At 36.9% G+C, this 20031-nt stretch overlaps 1 protein-coding gene across 1 annotated transcript in view; it reads right to left on the reverse strand.

Annotated features, from left to right (window-relative positions):
- Nucleotides 1–20031, reverse strand: part of PTPRN2 (protein tyrosine phosphatase receptor type N2) — a 633980-nt gene that overhangs the window by 407360 nt on the left and 206589 nt on the right. Inside the window, exon 4 of the mRNA XM_038127342.1 lies at nucleotides 4032–4149. Within this exon, the coding sequence (XP_037983270.1) occupies nucleotides 4032–4149 (118 nt within the window). The remainder of the gene's footprint in view (nucleotides 1–4031; nucleotides 4150–20031) is intronic.

Raw genomic sequence — 20031 nt, forward strand, 5'->3', positions numbered from 1 at the left:
AGCTGCTTGAGGGAAATCACCTTTTGGTGTCACCATTTCCTACTCACATGCCCACACACTTCTCCAGTGAAGAAGAATTCCAGGTGGAAGAGCTTTACAGCTCAGTGAATGAGTTTGACTTTCAACATCTCTGTGCCACTGTAAATAAAATTTTATTCTACCAGCCCACATCTTGGCACTAATGTAGAGGCACAGCCTGAGAGAGCACCATTATATCATTATCCAAAGCTGGGCTTTAATTATATTACTTTAATAAAAAATTAACAGACTTCCTTCCATGCTCACAGTTGTACCAAATGTGTGTCCCTAGTAATTTAACACTAATAAATGTAATTAATAATCTAATTTACTGTGGTGGCACTGCAACCAACAGTGCTCACAGGTTTGCTCACTTTGAAACACCAGAAAAATCTTCTATTTCTCCCCAGTGTATAACAGCAGGTTCCCATCAGGGACACAAACTCTAGGGAAAAAAAGAAGGGTTACTGCACAGAACACTGTAGCAAACCTGATATAATTTACTATCAGTCTTGCTTCCTTCTCATGCTGTTTGCATTTTTTTCTCATTTCAGAGCTCTAAATTCTGCCTTCTGATGGAGCATGGACATGCAGGTAACATTATCCACCTTCTTTTCAGCTTAAAGCCAGACCAAAACTATTCTGCAGTTTCAGAAAAACCTGGGCACTGTGCTTTCTGCTTCAGTGGAGATGAACTAATCCAAACAGGCTCTCTTCATAGGAAGGATCTCATTTGCCAACACCCACCTTTCATTCATTGATTAATTCCAACACCTATCTTCTGCTTTCTTCACTAATTTTAAAAGGAAGGGAAAATGAAAAAAACAAAACAAACCAAAAAACCCCACAAACAAACAAAAAACACTCACAAAAACAAACAAACAAACAAAACCAAACAGACCAAATTCTGCCCCAAGGATTTCCACTGGAGCTAATGGGAACTGAATGCACAAAAGACAGGATCTAGGTTGGCCTTTCAAACCATTATTTACAATATATAGCCACTGTCACTGGTGGTAGAAGAAAAATCTGGGATCTGAGATTTCTCATTTTTCACATGAAGACAATAATTGCACTCATATTTACATTCCACATTTGATGGAATATTTTATGCTATAAACATTTAAACAATTAAAATGTAAAAGAATACAAAGCTTCATGTTTCATTTGATGACAAATTTAATAAGATACTATGAATACATCTGAAAGATTTAAAACATTTTTGTAGTTCACCACTACATCACCTTGTTAACTCCAGAATGAAAATGCATTTACTAACCAATTTTTGCTACTAAATTTAAATATTTATTTTAAATATGACAAAGTCATTCTGGAAAATGGATGAAAGACAAATATATAAAAGCACTTGGTGAGTAAGAGAAATGACTGTCAAATGAGTTCTTTTTGTGCACTTATTTGGAAGTATTTTCAGTTTTAATTTGCTCTGAAAGACAACTTTGTATACAAGGAACTTAAGAGTATAAAGACAATACCACACATAATTATTTAGCTACAAAAATAATTATGTATTTCCTGCAAACTCTAGCATTTTAGAAGCTTTTTTGTGGAAACATCTAAATCACTGCACCTCTGCTATTTCTGGAATGTTCCAAATTAATAGAAACCACACATTTTAGAATAAATTTCTCCCTTTAAATGCTGAGACTATCTTATTACTGACTTAATGATGGTTTTATTGCAGAAATAATACTATACCCCATTTCATACATTGAAGTTTGCTGGAAACGTTTGTGGTTTTGCCTAATTGCACCAATGAACACAACTGACATTTATTCCCTCTGTGCAGAATGGACTTTTTTCCTTTATCTTGAGCCCTCTTTCAAGAGAGGGTTTTTTGAAATTTAATAAGGACCCAGGAAATACCACGTACACTCCAGTTAGCCAACAAAGAAAGAACTTTCATCTTGAAATCAAACTCCCAGTTTCAGCATTTTTTTGAGATGAAATCCATGTCTTCTGTTTCATCAGATTTCATATGCACTAATTTAGCCTAAGTCAATTTACCTTTCAAGTGTCTGAGTCTATTTTCTTGCTCTCACCAGCTCTGTGGGGATTAATGACTCATTAGTATGACTTCATATTGTCTTATTACACACGTTACCCTTAATAAAAGGTCTTCCTGACATAATGTTTCTTTGATAATTAGATACCTACTCTAAGTTGCTTTTTAAATTATTTAATTATTATCTGATAAGATTTTAGCAAGCACACTGAGCATATAACACACTTGATCAGAATCTACAAGGCACCAGATTTCCTACTGTTCTCTGACCTACAAAACACGTTGCAAATGGACAACCAGAAAAATCAATTAATGCTTTAAACTGTTGGCACATAAGATAATGCTTTCAGAAGCACAGCTTGGTGACTGCAGAAAATCTATCCACAATAGGAATGCTTCACATGAACACATTTGAAATTCTGATGTTCTGGAAGTATCAATATACAAAATGTTGCAGTTTTTTTTCTTACACATAGGTATAGCTAAAAATGTAAAACATCTGAAACTTGTTAAAACCAGGAATTCCTAAAAGTGAGCATTTGTTTTCAATCTAAACCTTAAATAACTTTTTATGTATTCTTATATTTTTTTAATTTTTATATAACTACAAATCTGGAACACTGCAGAATATGGCCTCGATATCATGAAAATCTGGCCTATTTTGTCTTACTCTCATGAATAAAAAATTTTAGGTACTCTCTCAAAAAAAAATCCCCAGAAGATATTGAAGATCATTTCTGATACCATCTACTGAGAGTAATCCATTCAATACTGACATTTTGTGTATCTAAGCAGTGAAAACATGTTTATGGATTCAACCACATGTTGTTATCACCTTTATGGTAATCTTGAGATCACTATCTTCTTTAGACATTAAGTTTCTACCTTACTGCACTTCTGAATGGTGCTGTGATTTAAGAAATGCTTTTGAATCAGCAAACATGTGAAATACAGGGTCAAAGCCTCTGAATTAAATCAAAACCAAGTGAGGCAAACACAGCTGAAGATACTGGGAAGTATCAATTACACAGCATTTTATTTCCAGAAAAAAAGCAATCTAGAAAAGAAATGGTTCTGCAGTATATGCAAACCACATACTGCAGTACATGAAGATCTGAATTCCAGCATTCAATATTTTGCCCATCAAGGCTAGAAGCTCCACTCTATTCCACTATGATGAAAGTTTTTTAACAAAAAGCCCTTTCTTTCAATTTCACTACTTTTGAGAATGTATTTCTTAAAATCACATAAGAGAAAGCAAAATTTCTCATTTTTAATTTTTCCTAAAATTTCCTTCTGGGGTTTGTGTGGTTGGGTTGCACTTAAAGGCCTGTAGGGCAGAACGGAGCAGGTAAAAGAGTCTCTTTATATGTGTAACTGTATATGAAGATGACATACTTGCAGGTTCAACCATATCACTCTACAGAATTACTGATGTGTCGTGCAACCAATTACTGCAAAGTCACTCCTCAATACCTTTCAAGCCATGTCCCAACATTATTTTCTGTCATAGGAACTTGCAGGAATATCTCCTTCCTGAAGAAATTTTGCAACTTCAAATCAATTATAGGTATGTTTTGGAAGAATTTGACTTTGAAAATATAATTAGTCACTCAGAATGTCATTCAATGCTTAGTCCAGAATAAAATATCTCCTGTAGTTGAGCTGCCATAAGTTTGCCTTTTTAAGACAGTCATAGGTAGGGATGGCTGAACTGACACTATACAGTGCATGAATTGAATGAAAGGTCTGATGTTTTGAATTCTGACACCTTAATTAATAATAGAAAGTGTGTTTCTTTAACTTGATGATAAACAGAAGAACAAAGTCCAGGGTTTTAATTCATTCTGTCCCCTGAACACTGGTGAACACCTTTACCATATAGATAGTGACTTTCGTGATTTTTTAAAATTCTGCTTCTGGGCCAACTTCTTTTTTATCATTTGCAAACCTTTCCAAAACCCAAGCAAAAACACTACAGAAGACTTACCTTCCTGTGTCAGATCCTTCAGATGCAAATACATCAGGGCCTCTGCTGTGGATTTTGTGAATGGTTGAGAGCTCCTGACCAATAACATGCTGTGTGTAATCATCTCTCCAGGTAAAACCTGATAAATAATGAAACAAAGAAACAAAAACAGAATGAAAAAGATTTCCTATCCTCTCTTCTGTATGAAACTCTGGTAAGGAAATTTTGCTAATGAAACTTCCTTGCAGTGGAAGGGAGACAGGAAATCATGTGAGGACATTTTGAAAGCCTTTGGTCTTAGCGGAATCTTAGCTAGTTGCAAACCAGTTTTAATAGATTAAAAAGGGTTATTTTGGACAGCTATGGAAATCATCCCATCAGCTGGTGTCTGTTGAAAGGTTGCTTCATGTCCTCCCCATTCACGGCACACTGCCCCCCTCTCTGTTTTTCCCATGAAACATTAAAGTTTCGAACACTGAGGAGCCAGCACTGCAAGTTTTAGTATAACACACGTAGAGGCCAAGTTAAGTTATATTTAAATGTTGCAACAAAGAACTTTTTAACAAGGGGAGAGTGCAACTATGTAGGCAAATTACAGTGATGACTCGTTAAGTACATGCAGTTCCAATCTCCCAGTAATTACACCTGATATAATGATATAATAATCCCAAACATAATTGTTACCTGATTTGTAACATGTTACAAATCTTTTACTTTGTTACCTGATTTTTTACATGTTACAGTAACACTTTAGCACGTAGAATTTGAGGATGAATTCTCTGTAAATATCTAATAGCTAAATATCACACAACTGAAGAGAATTTCTGCTGTTATGCCCTGTACAGCCCAATACCACACATCTCTCAATGAATATTTATAGAAGTTCCAGATGTGGTTATTCTGATAATACCTTCCTGTAAGAAACCACCTAAAGAAAAATCCTCTCTAGCGCCAGATGCAGGCAGTCAGATCTGGTTGGTAGAAGCAGGAAGGGAAGTTGGAAGGAAGATTTCTGGTTCAGTCCCTATTCTGTGTACAAATTATAACCTTCCACCACCATCTAGAGTCAACACAAGGTTTTTTTGGTGTAGGCAGACCCTTGGTATGAAGATAAAGCATCTTCAGCCTCAGCAGAACTCAGAACTTGGCCACTTCACTACCTGGGATGGGTGCTTTATCCATTGGGCTCTTCATATTTTTCCACTGCATTGAAGCAGAATTATTTATCTATTTGCTAAATTCTAGAATTAAAAATGAAGTCCTAATAGGATATTTCTCTGTTGTGCCAAAGGAGACAATTCTGAGAGTGCAGAAGTAAAAATTACCTTAATATTTAGCAAATTTTCGTCCTAGAGAGGAGATACTTAAATAAGCTCAGTATATGTTTAGACAGGGCTGCGAAGCATTAAAACTAAGGTGTTGTCTTGGATTTAGACAAGATTTGGGGGGGAGGGAAAAGAAAGGCCCCATTTTGGCAAGAGTTAAGTGGGCTGCATCAAAAACTTTTTTTTTTCATTAGTGAAAATAATAATAATAAAAAATCTGAAACAATGTAAGTATGCATGAAGGCTTTAACAAACAAAAAAAGCTTTCTAACATTTCACTTGTGATCCTCATTTCTCCTTTCCTTAAATAAAAATGTTCCTCAAGTTTACTGAGGAAACACTCCACCTGAAGCGATAGTAGCTATTAATGGCTACAGTAAATGTCTCCAGACACTTGGGAGAGGAAAGAATATCTGTCTCTCTCTAATCTAGTTTTATTTCTGATTCATCCTTTTCAAATGCAAATATCACCTTTTCAAAGATGCCATGTAAGAAGATGGATTCAAATAGTTTCAAAAATCTAAATCTAAGGCTGCTCAGAACACGTTTTTATGTGAACACACATAAATGAGTCACCATGCACCTATGATTACTTTGATGTAATGTAATTAAAATGACTTTTAAAACAAAGTTGAGATATATTCCATACCTTTTTATATATGTGTATATATATATGTATATATGTATTTATATGTTCAACTTTATTTCTCTGTTGTCTAGCACTACACATTTCTGTTTGTTTTATAATCTCATAAAGGAAAAAAAACTAAGATAACTTTCAATTTTAGAAGAATGTGCAATGTAGAAAGTTCAGCTAGAATACATATATAGTAAAATCATTAGCTTAAAACTACTAATTCATGAACCATGAGTCCAAAATTACTAGTTTCACTCTCGAAGCCAATACCAAACCTGTTAAAGGCTAAAGAATACACAATAAATAACATAAACTTTGAAGGAAAATACATTTAATTATTCTGAAGAGCTTTGTTCAAATTAAAGCAAGAAGAGTTCATCCATGGTACCTGCATATGGACAAGAAATTAATCTCTGAATCCTGAGAAATAGTTTTGTGCCTACAAACCCCAAGATTTTCCGTAAAAGAGCATATGAAACCCTTGTGATGCCTGTTCTTACTAGTCAAGAAAATGGTATGTCTGTTGTTATCTTCAATGTATTTTTTCTACTGCTGCACTATTTTAACGTGTTTTCCTAATGTAGTTCAAACCAGTAAAGATGGACTGTCATCCTTAATGCTGTAAACAATGTAACTAAGGCAGTAAAAAAGAGTAAATAGAAGAAAGAAAAAACAGACGACTTGTTATAGAGCTAGAAAGAACTGGAGTTAAGGGAATATGCCCTCTCAGCTGTATCTCCAGCACTTTTAACTCACTTCAGTGTTAGGACAAAACAAGGACGAAAACCACAAATTTTAACTAATTCAAAAAATCCCCTTGCCAGTAATTCTATATTTCTGTCTCTTATGCAACGATCTCAGGAACTACAGCCTGCCTAAAGCTAACCTCATGCCAATCATTTTCCAGCATTGTTTCAGTTTCAAAAAAAAATCTCCCCCACACTGCGCTGAATAAAACAGCGCATTCAAGAGCCACAATGCCCCGCTGACAGCCGCAATCAGAATTAGGGTTGAGAAGGAGCCCATGACGCCGTATGGCGATTTCCTGTGCCCTTTGTCCGTGCCGTCACAGCTCGCGCCAGCCCCGGCCTGGCCACCCAATTATTGCGATTTGTGTCCACTGGCTGAGCAGGATCACAGCAGAGCTGAGCGGGATCACAGCAGAGCCCTTGTGCGCGCGTTACTTCCATGTCACTGGCGGGGAGCGGCGCGGGGGACGCCCAGCCCCTGATTATCCATCCCCCCTGCGGCTGCAAGGCCCAGGCCCTGCTCTCCCAGCCCAGATTCCCACAGAGGGACAATGTCAAGGGAAGAGAAGGAGTCTGGCGGACACTGAAATGACGCAAACACTGTGACAACAGCAGCGGACACAAAACTGCTCTCAGTTGAAGGTCATTGATAGTAGTGAGACCCCACAAAAACAGCCATCAGTACAAGTTTTCCCTACTTTCCCTATACTGTTTTCATTGGCCCAATGTTTAATTAAAAAAAAAAAAATAATTGGAACTCCATAATCTAAATGTATGCGAAAAGGGAATGCTGGGAAAGACAGTGAAGACAAGGCATTAATACCTTGATCAAATCCAACTGGAATGTCAAATCTAATGGAGGTCGTCTGGATATAACACAGTCTTTCATATCATCAGGTATCTCCCCAGGTCTTTTATTTCCACATCACAGTCTATTATTATTATTACCCACAACTACAAAAATAATTAAATTGTTTAGGTCCCCGTCATAGTCAACACTTAGCAATGGCTATGTCAACAGAGAATACTCTCCTAAGAATTATTAGTTGAAATCAAATCAAAAGCAAGCAGTTTAAAGAGTGAAGAAAGCAGCTTCAGAGAGTCACAGTGGTGAAGAGGTCAGCTTCTGTCTACAAAATTGATAAAAAAATTATTTTCAAATTCAACATAAAATGTCACTCAACCTGTTTAATTGCCTTTGCTGCTGTAGCAGTTACAGAGATTTATTGAAAAATACTCAAAATTCAAGTATGTATTTCCTTCTCCCAACTGATCAATTTTTCTAATTGCATTTTTTGTGTGGTTTTGACTCTGTTTTCCATCTTAGAGAAACTTGATGTCTCCCCAAATATACCTGACTACATCTTTAATGCATGTAAACTATAACAGCAGTTTTTAAAAACATTTATTTGCTACTTCTCTGTTTAAACTTATCCTAGTTCAGACTTATACAAATGAATTTCCCTCCCTCTGAAAGCCTAAGCATGAAAAACAAAAGTTTTTTAACAGTTTGGTGGAGTTCTGGTGTAAATTAGAAAAGCCTAATATAAGTTCTTTAAAGAAACTACACTTCTCACTGCCCTGAGATTTGGCTGTGCAAATCCTCCTGCTGCTGTTCCCAACCCTTTTTCTGACCAGCATGGCTGATGCTGAGTAGGGCTCTGCAGGAAAGTCCAGCACACCTTTGTCTGACTCCTCCATCTCTTGTACCAATCAAAATCTAAAATAATTAGTTCTTCATCAATATATTATCGACAAAATTATTTTTACATACCAAATTCACTGAAAATGACAGGAGATTATTCTAAATTTGCAGAAACCTATATTCTAAAACTTGATCCTTCTTTGTCACGAAAATCCCCATTATAAAGGCCCAAAACCCTCAGAAATATTCAGAATTAAAGGAAGGATATGCACTATTTCTGAGTTGTGATGTTATTTTTTCTCCAGTTTTTGGAAATGTTAGGCATTTTGTCCCTATATGGTAGATTAAAAATATTTTTTTTTCTCTGAGCTACCTTCAACTGCTACTTCATTTCAGCCAGCAAACTCTCAGATGCAGAGCTCAGAGACTTTCATCCCCCATGCCATGTGTTGCAAATTGTTAATGCCTACTTTAGCTGTCAGAACGTCTGCAGAATTGGGAATGATTTGCTTTCTTCCTTATTTTCACAACAGACAGGTCAGGGTAATGTATAGACATGCCTTTCTGCAGGCTGCCTTTCCACATTCTCCAGAGGACCTGCTCTGTTCTTATTCCAGACCTCCCTTTTCAGAGCTCAAGGACGTACCCAATAATGTTCACGTATTTCAGCTCTACCTAAGTCAAAATTGCAGATTTAATGCTTAGGTTGCTGTGTACAACAAAATTAAATCTTTCAATTGCCATTGCTGTATTTCCTGCCTAAGATTGCAGCCAAAAGAAATCCTGGTGTCTTCTCTTAAAATAAAACTTCACCAAAAGGAATTTTGTAATACAACTTGAAATGACAAGTCAATGGAAAAAATAGACCCATCTCTTACACCACAATCTTTTAATTTCCCCATTTCTTTGTTTAGTGAAAATTTTGACTAAGACATTTTCTACAAAACCGGAAGAAAGTCTGCCAAAACGCTTTGTATTACACTTCCACAAAAACTGGCTTTAATTTAATTTTTTTGCTCTGGTCTAGCTTTGTGTTTGCCTTCTAGATGACAAGAAAATCTGGTTCAGAATTTATTTAAAGAAATGACTGGGAGTTATAAGAAGTCATCACCACTCTTGTCCAATCCATCTCAGCTGGAGCTGTGGTCATCCTCTCCTGAAAGTCCTCAAGAGCTTTTTTTGTTTCATTCCCTTCTCCACTGCCAGGTACCAGTTTTGCATTGGTGACTTTTTTGCCTTCTTTTGGAGTTTCTAATGAGACCTTTCTAATATGGAAGAATTTCATTTGCTGCACTCAGCAGCAATTCACTCACAGGCAAAAAGCTTCTGTTTGAATGAACAGATGAAAGGGCTGCCTAAGGATTACAGCTTCAATTTTTCATATATTGTTTTATTATACATAAAAGTTATAATCTCCATAGAATTAAATTACAACCATGATCTGCTTACAGTCCTGATTTTAATTTACTCTAAGCAATTCTCCCAGAAGGTAGAGGGAAGGCTTTTCTCTTCAGTTTTTGAAATTTTTCTATTATTTGAAAAAGCCAAATGAGTGCTTCATTTGCAAAGGAGATTATAAAATGCTCTCACAGGACTCAGTATGTAATGTTTCCTTACCTTTATTTCAGCTCTTGCAGAGAGCTACAAATAATTTGGTTTCTGTAAGAGAAAGTTTCTAAGTGTTACATAAGACTTTTCTGCCACTGGATCTGATAGTAATAAAGGACTAATATGATAATACAAAACTTATCTCCAGACTTCCACACAGTAACTTTGGTTACTTTCCAAAGACTACAACAGAATGGATACATCATTTCCAAATCCTTGAGATGAATCCTATGTTATTCACCATGTCATATAAACCTTCCCACACACTGTTGACCCTCAATCCAAAAGAATATCATTCCATTCACAGAAATGCTTTCTAGGAAGGGAGGTTATCTTGCATTGTTACAACTTAATATAAATGTTCAACTTTAATTTAACTCATGGCCAGCCAATCCCATCTTTGACTGGAATATCTTTCTGCCCTGCCTAGACTGTGACAATCAATTCTAATACATGGTGAGAAAATGTGCACCTCCTAGTCCCCCATTTCCTTCTGTCCCCGGACTATGCACAGACATTCCCCCTGTGCTGTCAGCCCAAGGAGTTCTCATAAACATGAGGAAATATTCACACGCACTCAAAATAGTGACATTAAAATAAAGATGAGACTACTTTTCTTGTTTCACCGAGCTTTGAACCCAAATGCAGTAGCTGGCACTCACACCAAGATGCATGTAACTATTCCAAATTTAACACAAAAAGGTCTGATGTTAGCTTCACACTGCAAAACAACTCTTTAATACATCAATACTCTGCAATCTCCTTTAAGAATAAGAAGTTTTTATCTTTTTTTTTCTGTCAAAATTACTTTAATTTTTCTGCTCCTTTCTTTCCTTTTCTATCTTATTATTTCCTTCCAAGATGTCTTACACCACTCTACATTTTCATTCAAACTCAAAGTTTTTCTCAAACTCAGGATCTCTTTAAGTATGCATAAATTGGTTGTAATGCTACACTGCACAATGCTAAGAATGGAGATTTTGTCCAAATAGTAGTTATCAATGCATTTAAAATCACCAGGTTTTCCTTCTCATTTTATTTTATCCAATTCATTTCATGCTATCAGTAGGATGACAGCCTTATTGTCACCAAAAATATAGTTCCTGGGAAAGGACTTTTGAAGTGTCTTCAGTCTGGGAATTAAAACATCACCTGTAACAAGGTAAAATTGGTTGAAAATGTGCCAGCACTTAAATCAGTACAGAAAATTAAGTGGATATACAGGTTACACTTACTCTAGCAAATTCATCTCAGACCTACAGTTTTTCATGTATTTTTAAATGCTTACGAGCAGAACTGTTCTTTCAGCTCCACATAGTGGTTCCCATCCCCATTTTATTTATGTAACTGTTGGACTTCCTTTGATGTTTGTGAGAAATCAATCTTCGGCTGTCAGAGCAGAGCTCTCAGCTGCACGAGCAAAGCCAATTCCAGGGGTGCCACCCCAGGCTGGACAGTGAGGGCTACAGCTGCAAGGGCACCTCCACCTCTGGTTCTGAACAAAATTCCCTCTGACCAAAGTACAGACGATGCACCAGCAGCACAGAGGGAGGGTTACAATGAGCCAGAGCAAAGGCTTCTCCAGGACACTCCCAGTCTATCCCATCAGGAAACTCAATATCCCTGAAACCCTTGCCCTAGGGAGGGCCTTAGGTCTGCTGCTCATCACATTCTGTGCTGCATTATGACAAATACAATTAAAGCAGGTAAAAAGTAATTTGTTTATACTAAAGGAGTGGAAGAAACTCTACACACAGTTTGTGCAGAACCATATCTTCCATTTTCCACTTTTAAGCCATTTCTCTGAGACTGTAAATTCCTCCTGGGAGAGGCCATACATTGCATACATTTGCAAAGTCCCTTTCTGCAGCAATAACAATAACAATAATTGTTATTTTTGCTATTATTATTAATAAAGACCCAGCAGTTGCAGAAGAGAGGGTTCCCTTAGGAGCCTTGTAAGGATCTTGGTGGCTGAAAGCTCAGAGTTTTCCAGGGAACTGTGTTAGCCAAGTCAGTTTGCCTGCAGCAAAGATGAACAATCTGCAGGTCATGCTGCTCCCCAAAATCTGATTAGAGCTCCTCAGGTTTCATTTTGAATTCACCTAGTGTGGAGAAAAGACACACACTGAATTTGTGCAACCCTGAAAGGCATTTTCAGCCAGAGGAGTATTTGAATTATTTTGGTTTTTATTTTGCTGTGCTCAGAAAATTTTTGGGCATTGACCCTCTAACCAGCTGCAATGGACAGTGCAATTACTGTACACTGAATGACCGATAAGTTTTTAATTAAAGCCCTTTTGGTCTTTGCATCTCAGAGCTCTGATTTACAACTCAATTCCAATTAAAAAAATACTGTGCCACTTGTAAGCCAAGGTACAGTGTCTGCCCATATATTAAACTGGTGTCTGTGGGTAAAAATTCTATAATTCGACTTATTTTAGCCAACAATGAAAAGGATTTCATGAGGGAATCTCTGACTGACATGATTTCCAGCATGGTTTCTCATTTTCCCTCCCTTCTTTCATGCAGTTAAGCTCAGTAAGCTTTAATAACATTTTTAGACAATTCATATAGTGCTGATTCATGGATTCCCACTGATGTTTTGTCAGCTGCACACACTATTGTTTCTTTACTGTTTGATCTCTCTGAACACTTAAAATATCCCATGATAAAGCTGTGACTCAGTTTTACCACAGTATACCACAATACTACTAAAAAAGTTTTTTGAAAAAGACTGTCAATGAATTAAAATATTTGCACTAGAAGAACGGGCACAAGCTCATCAGATATGAACTTAAAACCCCTAAAATCTAAGTCTTTATAAGGACAGTTTTGGTTGGCATCTATTCATAATGCATCACTCCATTCAAAAAGATTCATCAGTTTTTTTGCTCATAACTCTAAAGAGCAGCTAGGTTTAAATGTAATTTATTGGAAACTCTGACATTAACAAAATGCCTCCAAAAGACAAACAGTGACACAACAATGAAATAAAACATACAGAGGGAGATGAAATTCCTATCAGTACTGGAAGAAATTTTTTCTTTGTGAGTTTTGCGCTCAGCTAAAATCCATATATTCTGAAATAAAAGCTCTGCTAATTTCACACCACTAAGGTCTAACACTAATTACACAGACCTGCCATTCCCAGTGTGCTCACTATGAGCTCAGAGAACTTTCTCTGGGCACAAGCCATGCTTTGAGGTGAAGGCTGGATCTGCAGGCTGAGCCCCAGAGCGGGGAGCCCCATGAGGGGGAACCAGAAGCACTCGTGCCTTCTCTTGGATCTGCCCCTCCACTTGTAATGCAATATCACTGAGCAACATCTGTGGCTCATTTCTCTCTCTGCATCACAGATATAACAAAACACAATTTCAGGGGTTACAGTGGTACTGCATTTCATGAGACATTTGAATATTGTAGAACTGGGCAGGCATAAACAAGGAACAGCGGCAAAACCAGATTTCACCAGGAGTTACTGCAATGTGGCACAAAGTAAGTGGCAGGTACTTGGATTTTTTCTGAACTTTGGTGTATTTTTACTATTTAAGGACTAGTAACTAATATCAAGGAATTTACTATATTTTCAAAATCACCATTTATTCGAGAAATTTGTTCATCAACAGCTCTGAATGCTGTAAAAGGCAGCAAACCTGCTTTAAAGCAACAGTAAAGTGAAGCAGCAATGGTGTTAGAGCATTACAAAAACACTGGTGATGTAGCTCTTCTGTCTCACTGTTAGTATTGTTGCAGAGGATAAGTCCTCTGATCAGTGGCTCCCAGCTTTAAGAAATAATGATATATTTCTAGATAATCGACTGCTAGCTATTACCATACTTTTGATGTGGTGGAACAGTCATGTGCCTTATTTTCCACATCCTCAGGGTATCCTGGTTAAATGTCACATGCATTTTTCTCCCATGTTAAGAAAACAAAACCTGCATATTAATTCTTTTTAAGGGAGGCACAAAATGCAATAAGAAAGGAACATTGATTATTCTATTCATCTATAAACTACTCCAATAGACATATAAATAACACTGGAAAATGTAATGTAGCTTTAATTAACAGCAGTGCTCCCCCCATATTATAACAGTCTTGATAGATGAAACCTGCAGCAATCAATCTGATTGCTCTGAGAGCAGTTTAAGCTAATTCACAACAAAAGACATAAAGTTAAAAAGCCAGAATATGGCACAATTTTTATAAGTATTTTGTTATTAAAATTAAGATCTTTGTGTGACTGACCAGGTTTCTTAGTAGAGAAATTATAAGCAGCCCTCACTGTAAATGTAACCAACAGCTGAAGTGTCCAAGAGTCCCATACACTCCTCCATGGCTGTTCCAAATATCAGAATAAAATGACAGAGAAATGCCCTCTTCTAACTCCAAAATGCTTGTGGTTCAGTTGTCCAAATCTGTAGTTCAGTAAAGCAATCTACCTACAAAATGTTTGCTATCAACAAAAGGCACAAATCTTGAAAAGGAAAGAGCAATGAATGAATTTCACACAGTGTTAGCAGTTTCAAACAGAAAAAAAATACTTTATCTAGAGAAACTATCAGTTTATTTTTACACTTCAGAACTATTTGTTGAAAGAACGAAACAAGGATTAACTTGTTTTATTTACTATGACAAATAAAAGAGAAGCACAGGGCATAGCAAACTCAATTATTTATTGCTAATTAGCTATTCCTACTCACCATTCATTTCTATGTCTATATATCAAGAAAAACTGTATTTGTAGATATTAATTTACATGCATTATATGACATTAAAGGAAGTATTTCCTTCTCTCAATTACTTCTCAGCCAAATGCCAAAGGTTCAAACACATGAACTGAGCATGTCTGTCTTGACAGCCAGGTAAGACTGAGCTTTTGTACTTTACATTATATTTAGCAGTGAGTCAGGTTTGGTTCATTTTCTTCTATGCAGTACCAAGCTACGCCCTTAAATCTATGATATTTTTAGAAGCTAAATATATCCAATGTTACTCAGAAAGATAATTTTTGATCAACCTGTTTGCTTGAAAGTACATTAGAATTGGTCAAGATTTCCAAGATTACAGCAAAGATAGTCTTACTCACATTGGTATGTCAGAAAAAAAAAGACAAATAAGTCTTTTTCACATCTATTCTGAATTTAGTAAAAAAAAATCTGTTTAGCTGACTGTGATGTTAATATACTTTGTGGATGTAATGCTTTGCTTTGGTTTTTTTGTTTTTTGTGGGTTTTTTGGTGGTGGTGGTGGGGTTTTGTTTGGTTTTTTTTGGTGTTGTTTAGTTTTTGTTGTTGTTGTTGTTTTCTCCGTGATCCCTGCTACAACCAGGCTAAATAAGATTGTGCAACCATACCAGATAACAACTGTACAGGCACCACCACTGCAAGGCATGATGCACTCCCCAGGTGTCCCTGCTCCTAGAGCTCCTCTCCTGCACACTCAGATGTCACCTGGGATTCTCCCAGCAGCACCTGGCACAGAAGCAAGGCCATTTATTTCCCAAGGCTCTCCTAGAGACTAAGCAGGTTATGCTGTGTGGATATACATGCTCCAAAAACACTTTATCTCCATCAGCACAGAAGTTTAGCTGGAAGTGTTGCCCAGAACAGGTCCTGCCCCAGTGTTGGTGTAGCCTTGGATGGTGTGGGCAAGGAAACACTCCTGTATGGGAACTTGTGCAAATATTGTACTGAAAAAGTTAAACTAGACCCTTTCCCACTCTCCCCACATTATAGCCTTACATTGATAACAGGAAGAGGAAGCAGAAAGTATTTTTTTAATATTCCTGTTATCATTCACATTAATGCCACATCAACAGATCTAGTAGTCCAAATCATGACCATAATAGTTGTAAATCCTGTTTACTTTTAAAGCACGCTCTTCAAATGGCCTTGAAGAATGCAAGGCATTTTTCATAAAACAGAAGTCAGCTTCTAGTCAGGTGTTTAGGATTCAGTTATCCCTAGCTATTAAACAAATCACCCTCATGTATATAACCTGGATATATCCCTTCTCCTACTATGCTTTGCATCATTTTTGTTGGCCAGGGAAAGTTTCCCTGACACAGTTTTTACAATCCCACAATTAATTTGTCTTCATTTCATTGCTTCCTTAATAACACTACGTAGGCAACAGATTTCAAGCTTTTCCAAGTGGAATGAAGCAGAAATGAGCTCACATCCCTAATAAATTGTTTATTGAATATTTATTTTTACTTGGATGACACCACGGCGCATGTGAATCTGCTGGTGGTAAAGCCCATGCTTACATGCTACAGCACAACATTTATTGAAGCAGATATTCCTGCCAAATCTATATTGCATTTATAAATCTTCAAAACAAGCTGGTAAATGTCACTTCTTCTTAAATGCTTGGCAGAATCAATGACAAGTGATGCTGCCTTTGCCCTTGAAGAATTCACGTGTTGGGATCTGAGTCCAAATTCTAAAAACCTGTTTGGAAACACACGCAACATAAATGCACATGCAACGCACAAGAGGAAAGGAAGGAGAAGTTACTCTAAATGCAAAAGTTCAAGACAAACAGGAAAGCTTGTCTATGGTTTTTTAAGATTTCCATTGTAAGCTCTGTGAAACGCACTATTTAAAGCCCATTACCTTCTTGCCATTCGGCATTGGAATATTTTGCAGTGGTCATCCATGCACTACCTACCCAAAAAGCAACAAGCTCATTTTGATGTGGCTTTAGTACCTCATTAGACACCTCTTGATATAAGTATATATAAACTAAAAATCCAAATATAGACTTTAATATCTAATTCTCAAAAAAATTGTAGAAACTAGCCTGGCATAACATTAGGCAAATACTATGTGCTGCATATTTGTGTTTCCTAAGTATGTATCCTTCATTTTATGAATGAGAATTCTGATTTTTTTAACTGTATCTCCAACTTACAAGAGAAACAAAATGCAAAAACTGAGCAATACAGTAAAAAAATGTTCTATGTCCTCTAACTCTTTGCATGCTGCCAGTGAATTGTGGAACAGTCTGCTCAGTGTCAGTGGGATGCCCATCTCCAAAGAGTGGAGCTGCTCTGTTAGCAGCACAGTCCAGATTTGCTGTCATGCCTGACATGGCACAACCCAAATGCTTTCCCAAGGAAAGCACTGCAGCATCCTCATTTTCCATCTGGTTTTGTACCAGCAATAGTTTAAAAGGGGTAGTCTAGTAAGAGCTCTGAATTATACAGCAAATAGTATTCTTAAAGAGCATGTCAGCTGGCTTAGGCTAATGACATGTTCCTGTGGCAGAGCTGCAACTATATAATCTTTTTTGCCCATGGTGGATTTCTCTGAGTTAGGGGAATTTCCCTGAGGAGAAATGCTGTCAGCACAGGGCAAGGAAAGAGACCAGATCAAGAGAATCCACGGAGATCCAGCAGAGAAAAGTCGCTCTCCTTCGGAGTCATAATCCCCACTGCACCTTATACCCTCCAGCCACACAGAGTCTCCCTCCTTTCATAAGAAAATTTTCTTCTGCAGAGAAACTGGATATGTGATTCTCCTGACTTGACCCACAGCTATCTTCAGGGCACCTCCCTCACTAGTCAGAACCAGCATCTCTTTTCTTTTTAGCAAAACCTACATTTGTTTCACTCCCAAACGGTGCTGAATGTGTTAATTAAACAAAATAATTGGCAGAGCTTGTCATAGAAGTGACACTATAATGACACATGAGATCTTGGGGCAATATTAATTGATAAAATACAAAGTGAAATGGAAAAAAAAGATTGGCTCAAATCAAGACTTTCTGTTTATTGGTAGAAGCCATCAGAGTTAAAAAAAATAGTCTCCATCTTTTGGTGGCTGTCAGGCTTCTAATTGCTTCAGAATGGAAAACTGGCTTTGAAATGAAAGTAGTTCAACAGAAAACAAAAAACCCACAGTCTAGATGGGGATGATGAGCAAAAATGACTTCTCAAGCACACATCTAGGAAAATGAAGGACAAAAAAGATTAGAAGATAATTTCCTACTTTTCATTTCCAAGTTAAACAAAGCACATTCCCCTCGAGACCACCACCCAAAAAAAAAAAAAAATAAATAAATAACCTGTCAGCAATTTTACCCTATTCAGTAACATCCCTGGGGATGGTATGTTGCAGTAGGTATGAAAAGGTTTCTTGGGCTACATGAGACTTTAGAAAATGTGGTTGTTACATTAATGCATTGTTTTACTCTAAATAAAAGATAAACCCATTGCTTTTACAATTTCAGCTTGCGTTTGATGCCTGCACACAGTGATTTGTAAAGCTTATAAAAATTGCTTAAGCACACACCACTTCTTTTTCTCTAATTCTTGCATGCTTTCTTAAATAATTGTCTTAATGCAACAACAGCAGGATATTTTGGATCTTAACAGGAGAGATGGATTACATGGCAGCCACTAAATATTGGCAAAAGCATCACAGATTGTACAAAGTTTTCAAATGTGGAATGCAAAGAGTCTTTCATTTCATCCACCAGCCCTGAAGATAACTCAGCTGATAAAAAGAAATATTCCGGCTCCCTCTTTGAAAATTACTGAAAGCCAGGTGTTGAGATGCTGGAAAGCTGCTCTTTCATCAGCTCTCTTTGGCTATGTGACAGTGAAGTGAGAACCTGCTGGAAGAAGGAAATGATTCTCTGTAAATTCCTTCCCAGTCTGTGGCATTGACTCCATACAACTGTAACTGACAGCCTTGATGTGGAATAATTTGGGGAAATATTTAATGTTTCCTAAGTACAATGAATTAAAGGGTTAGAATAAAATGAGAGGGAAGAAACACAACCTGTTCTTGGTATGGACTGCAAGGAAATCTAAATCTGATACAATTTCCTATTACATAAGAATGTGTTTACTCCTCTCATATTCTTCACAGTGCTTCCGGTATATCCCTAAAAAAATGTTTAGGGTTGTATGACAGCAATGAAGTGTGACAGGTTCCTAATCTGCAAGACTAATGAAAAATTGTATTTTTTACAGAGGCAATCCCACATTTGCCTTCTCCTTGATTTAGAGTTTCCATCTGGGCAGTTGGCAGTCGTTCCCTACTGCTCAGGCTACCTCAAAACACAGCACAGAGGCTTTGGGCAAACTCTGAGTTAGATACTCAGTAAGGGAAGATTTTTCTCTCTAAAATCACTTCTATTTTCAGATATTTTAATCAGATGAACAGCAGTTTCATTTCCATTATTCCAAAAGAGAAATGTAGAAAACCACTTGAAAGCTGAAATGATCATCAGAAGTTTGTTGTGTCCCAAATCTCTAGATACAATTTGAAATAGACAGGTTTTGTCCATTCATTTCTCTCTATCCTTTCTTCATCTAGAAACAGATTTTATTAGGATAGTTGGAAAAATGAAACCAAAAAATCTGTGTTATGAAGAGAATAAGCTCTTATTTCTAGAAACATTATTACATTAGTGGCATTCTCTGAACATCATTGTTCTCTGCATTACAAAAAAATGGAAATACAGTTGCCTTTTCCTCTTCCTACTTCTGCTACTATGTTGGTAATTCCAACTGCAAAGCTACTGACCCTTGAAATGATTTTCACATGCCTGGAAAACACACGTGGCTTTTCCTTACCTATATGTTTCTAGAATTGTTCCTTCAAAATTTAGTGTGCCCCCTAGAAAATACTGATTCACACAGGCGAATTAACAAACATCAAAACTTGGCCTTTGTTTTAGCCTCAGAGACCTAAAACCCCTAATGATGGAATTCTGAGTTCAGCTTGCATTATTCCTCACTAGAAACATAAAACCAGATTCAGCACATGTAACACTGCTGCAGCTTAAGCACAGCAAGATACACCCTGAACTTGCAAATCCCTTCTTCTTATTTGTACAAGCCAGGCTATGAAAACAGACACCTCTAATGAATTCACTGAGAAATCCTCAGTAGAAGTAGCAACAGCAGACTTAGAGCTATAATATTTAAAGCAACTGCAAAATTGTGCTTTCATCAGGGAAGGAACAAAAGCTTTGTTAGTTTTGAAGCTTACATTTATATTCAGCATAATAATTCAAAGTATCATTGCCTGCCACT

Source organism: Motacilla alba, chromosome 2 (genome assembly GCF_015832195.1).
Source record: "Motacilla alba alba isolate MOTALB_02 chromosome 2, Motacilla_alba_V1.0_pri, whole genome shotgun sequence".
Taxonomy (NCBI): domain Eukaryota; kingdom Metazoa; phylum Chordata; class Aves; order Passeriformes; family Motacillidae; genus Motacilla; species Motacilla alba.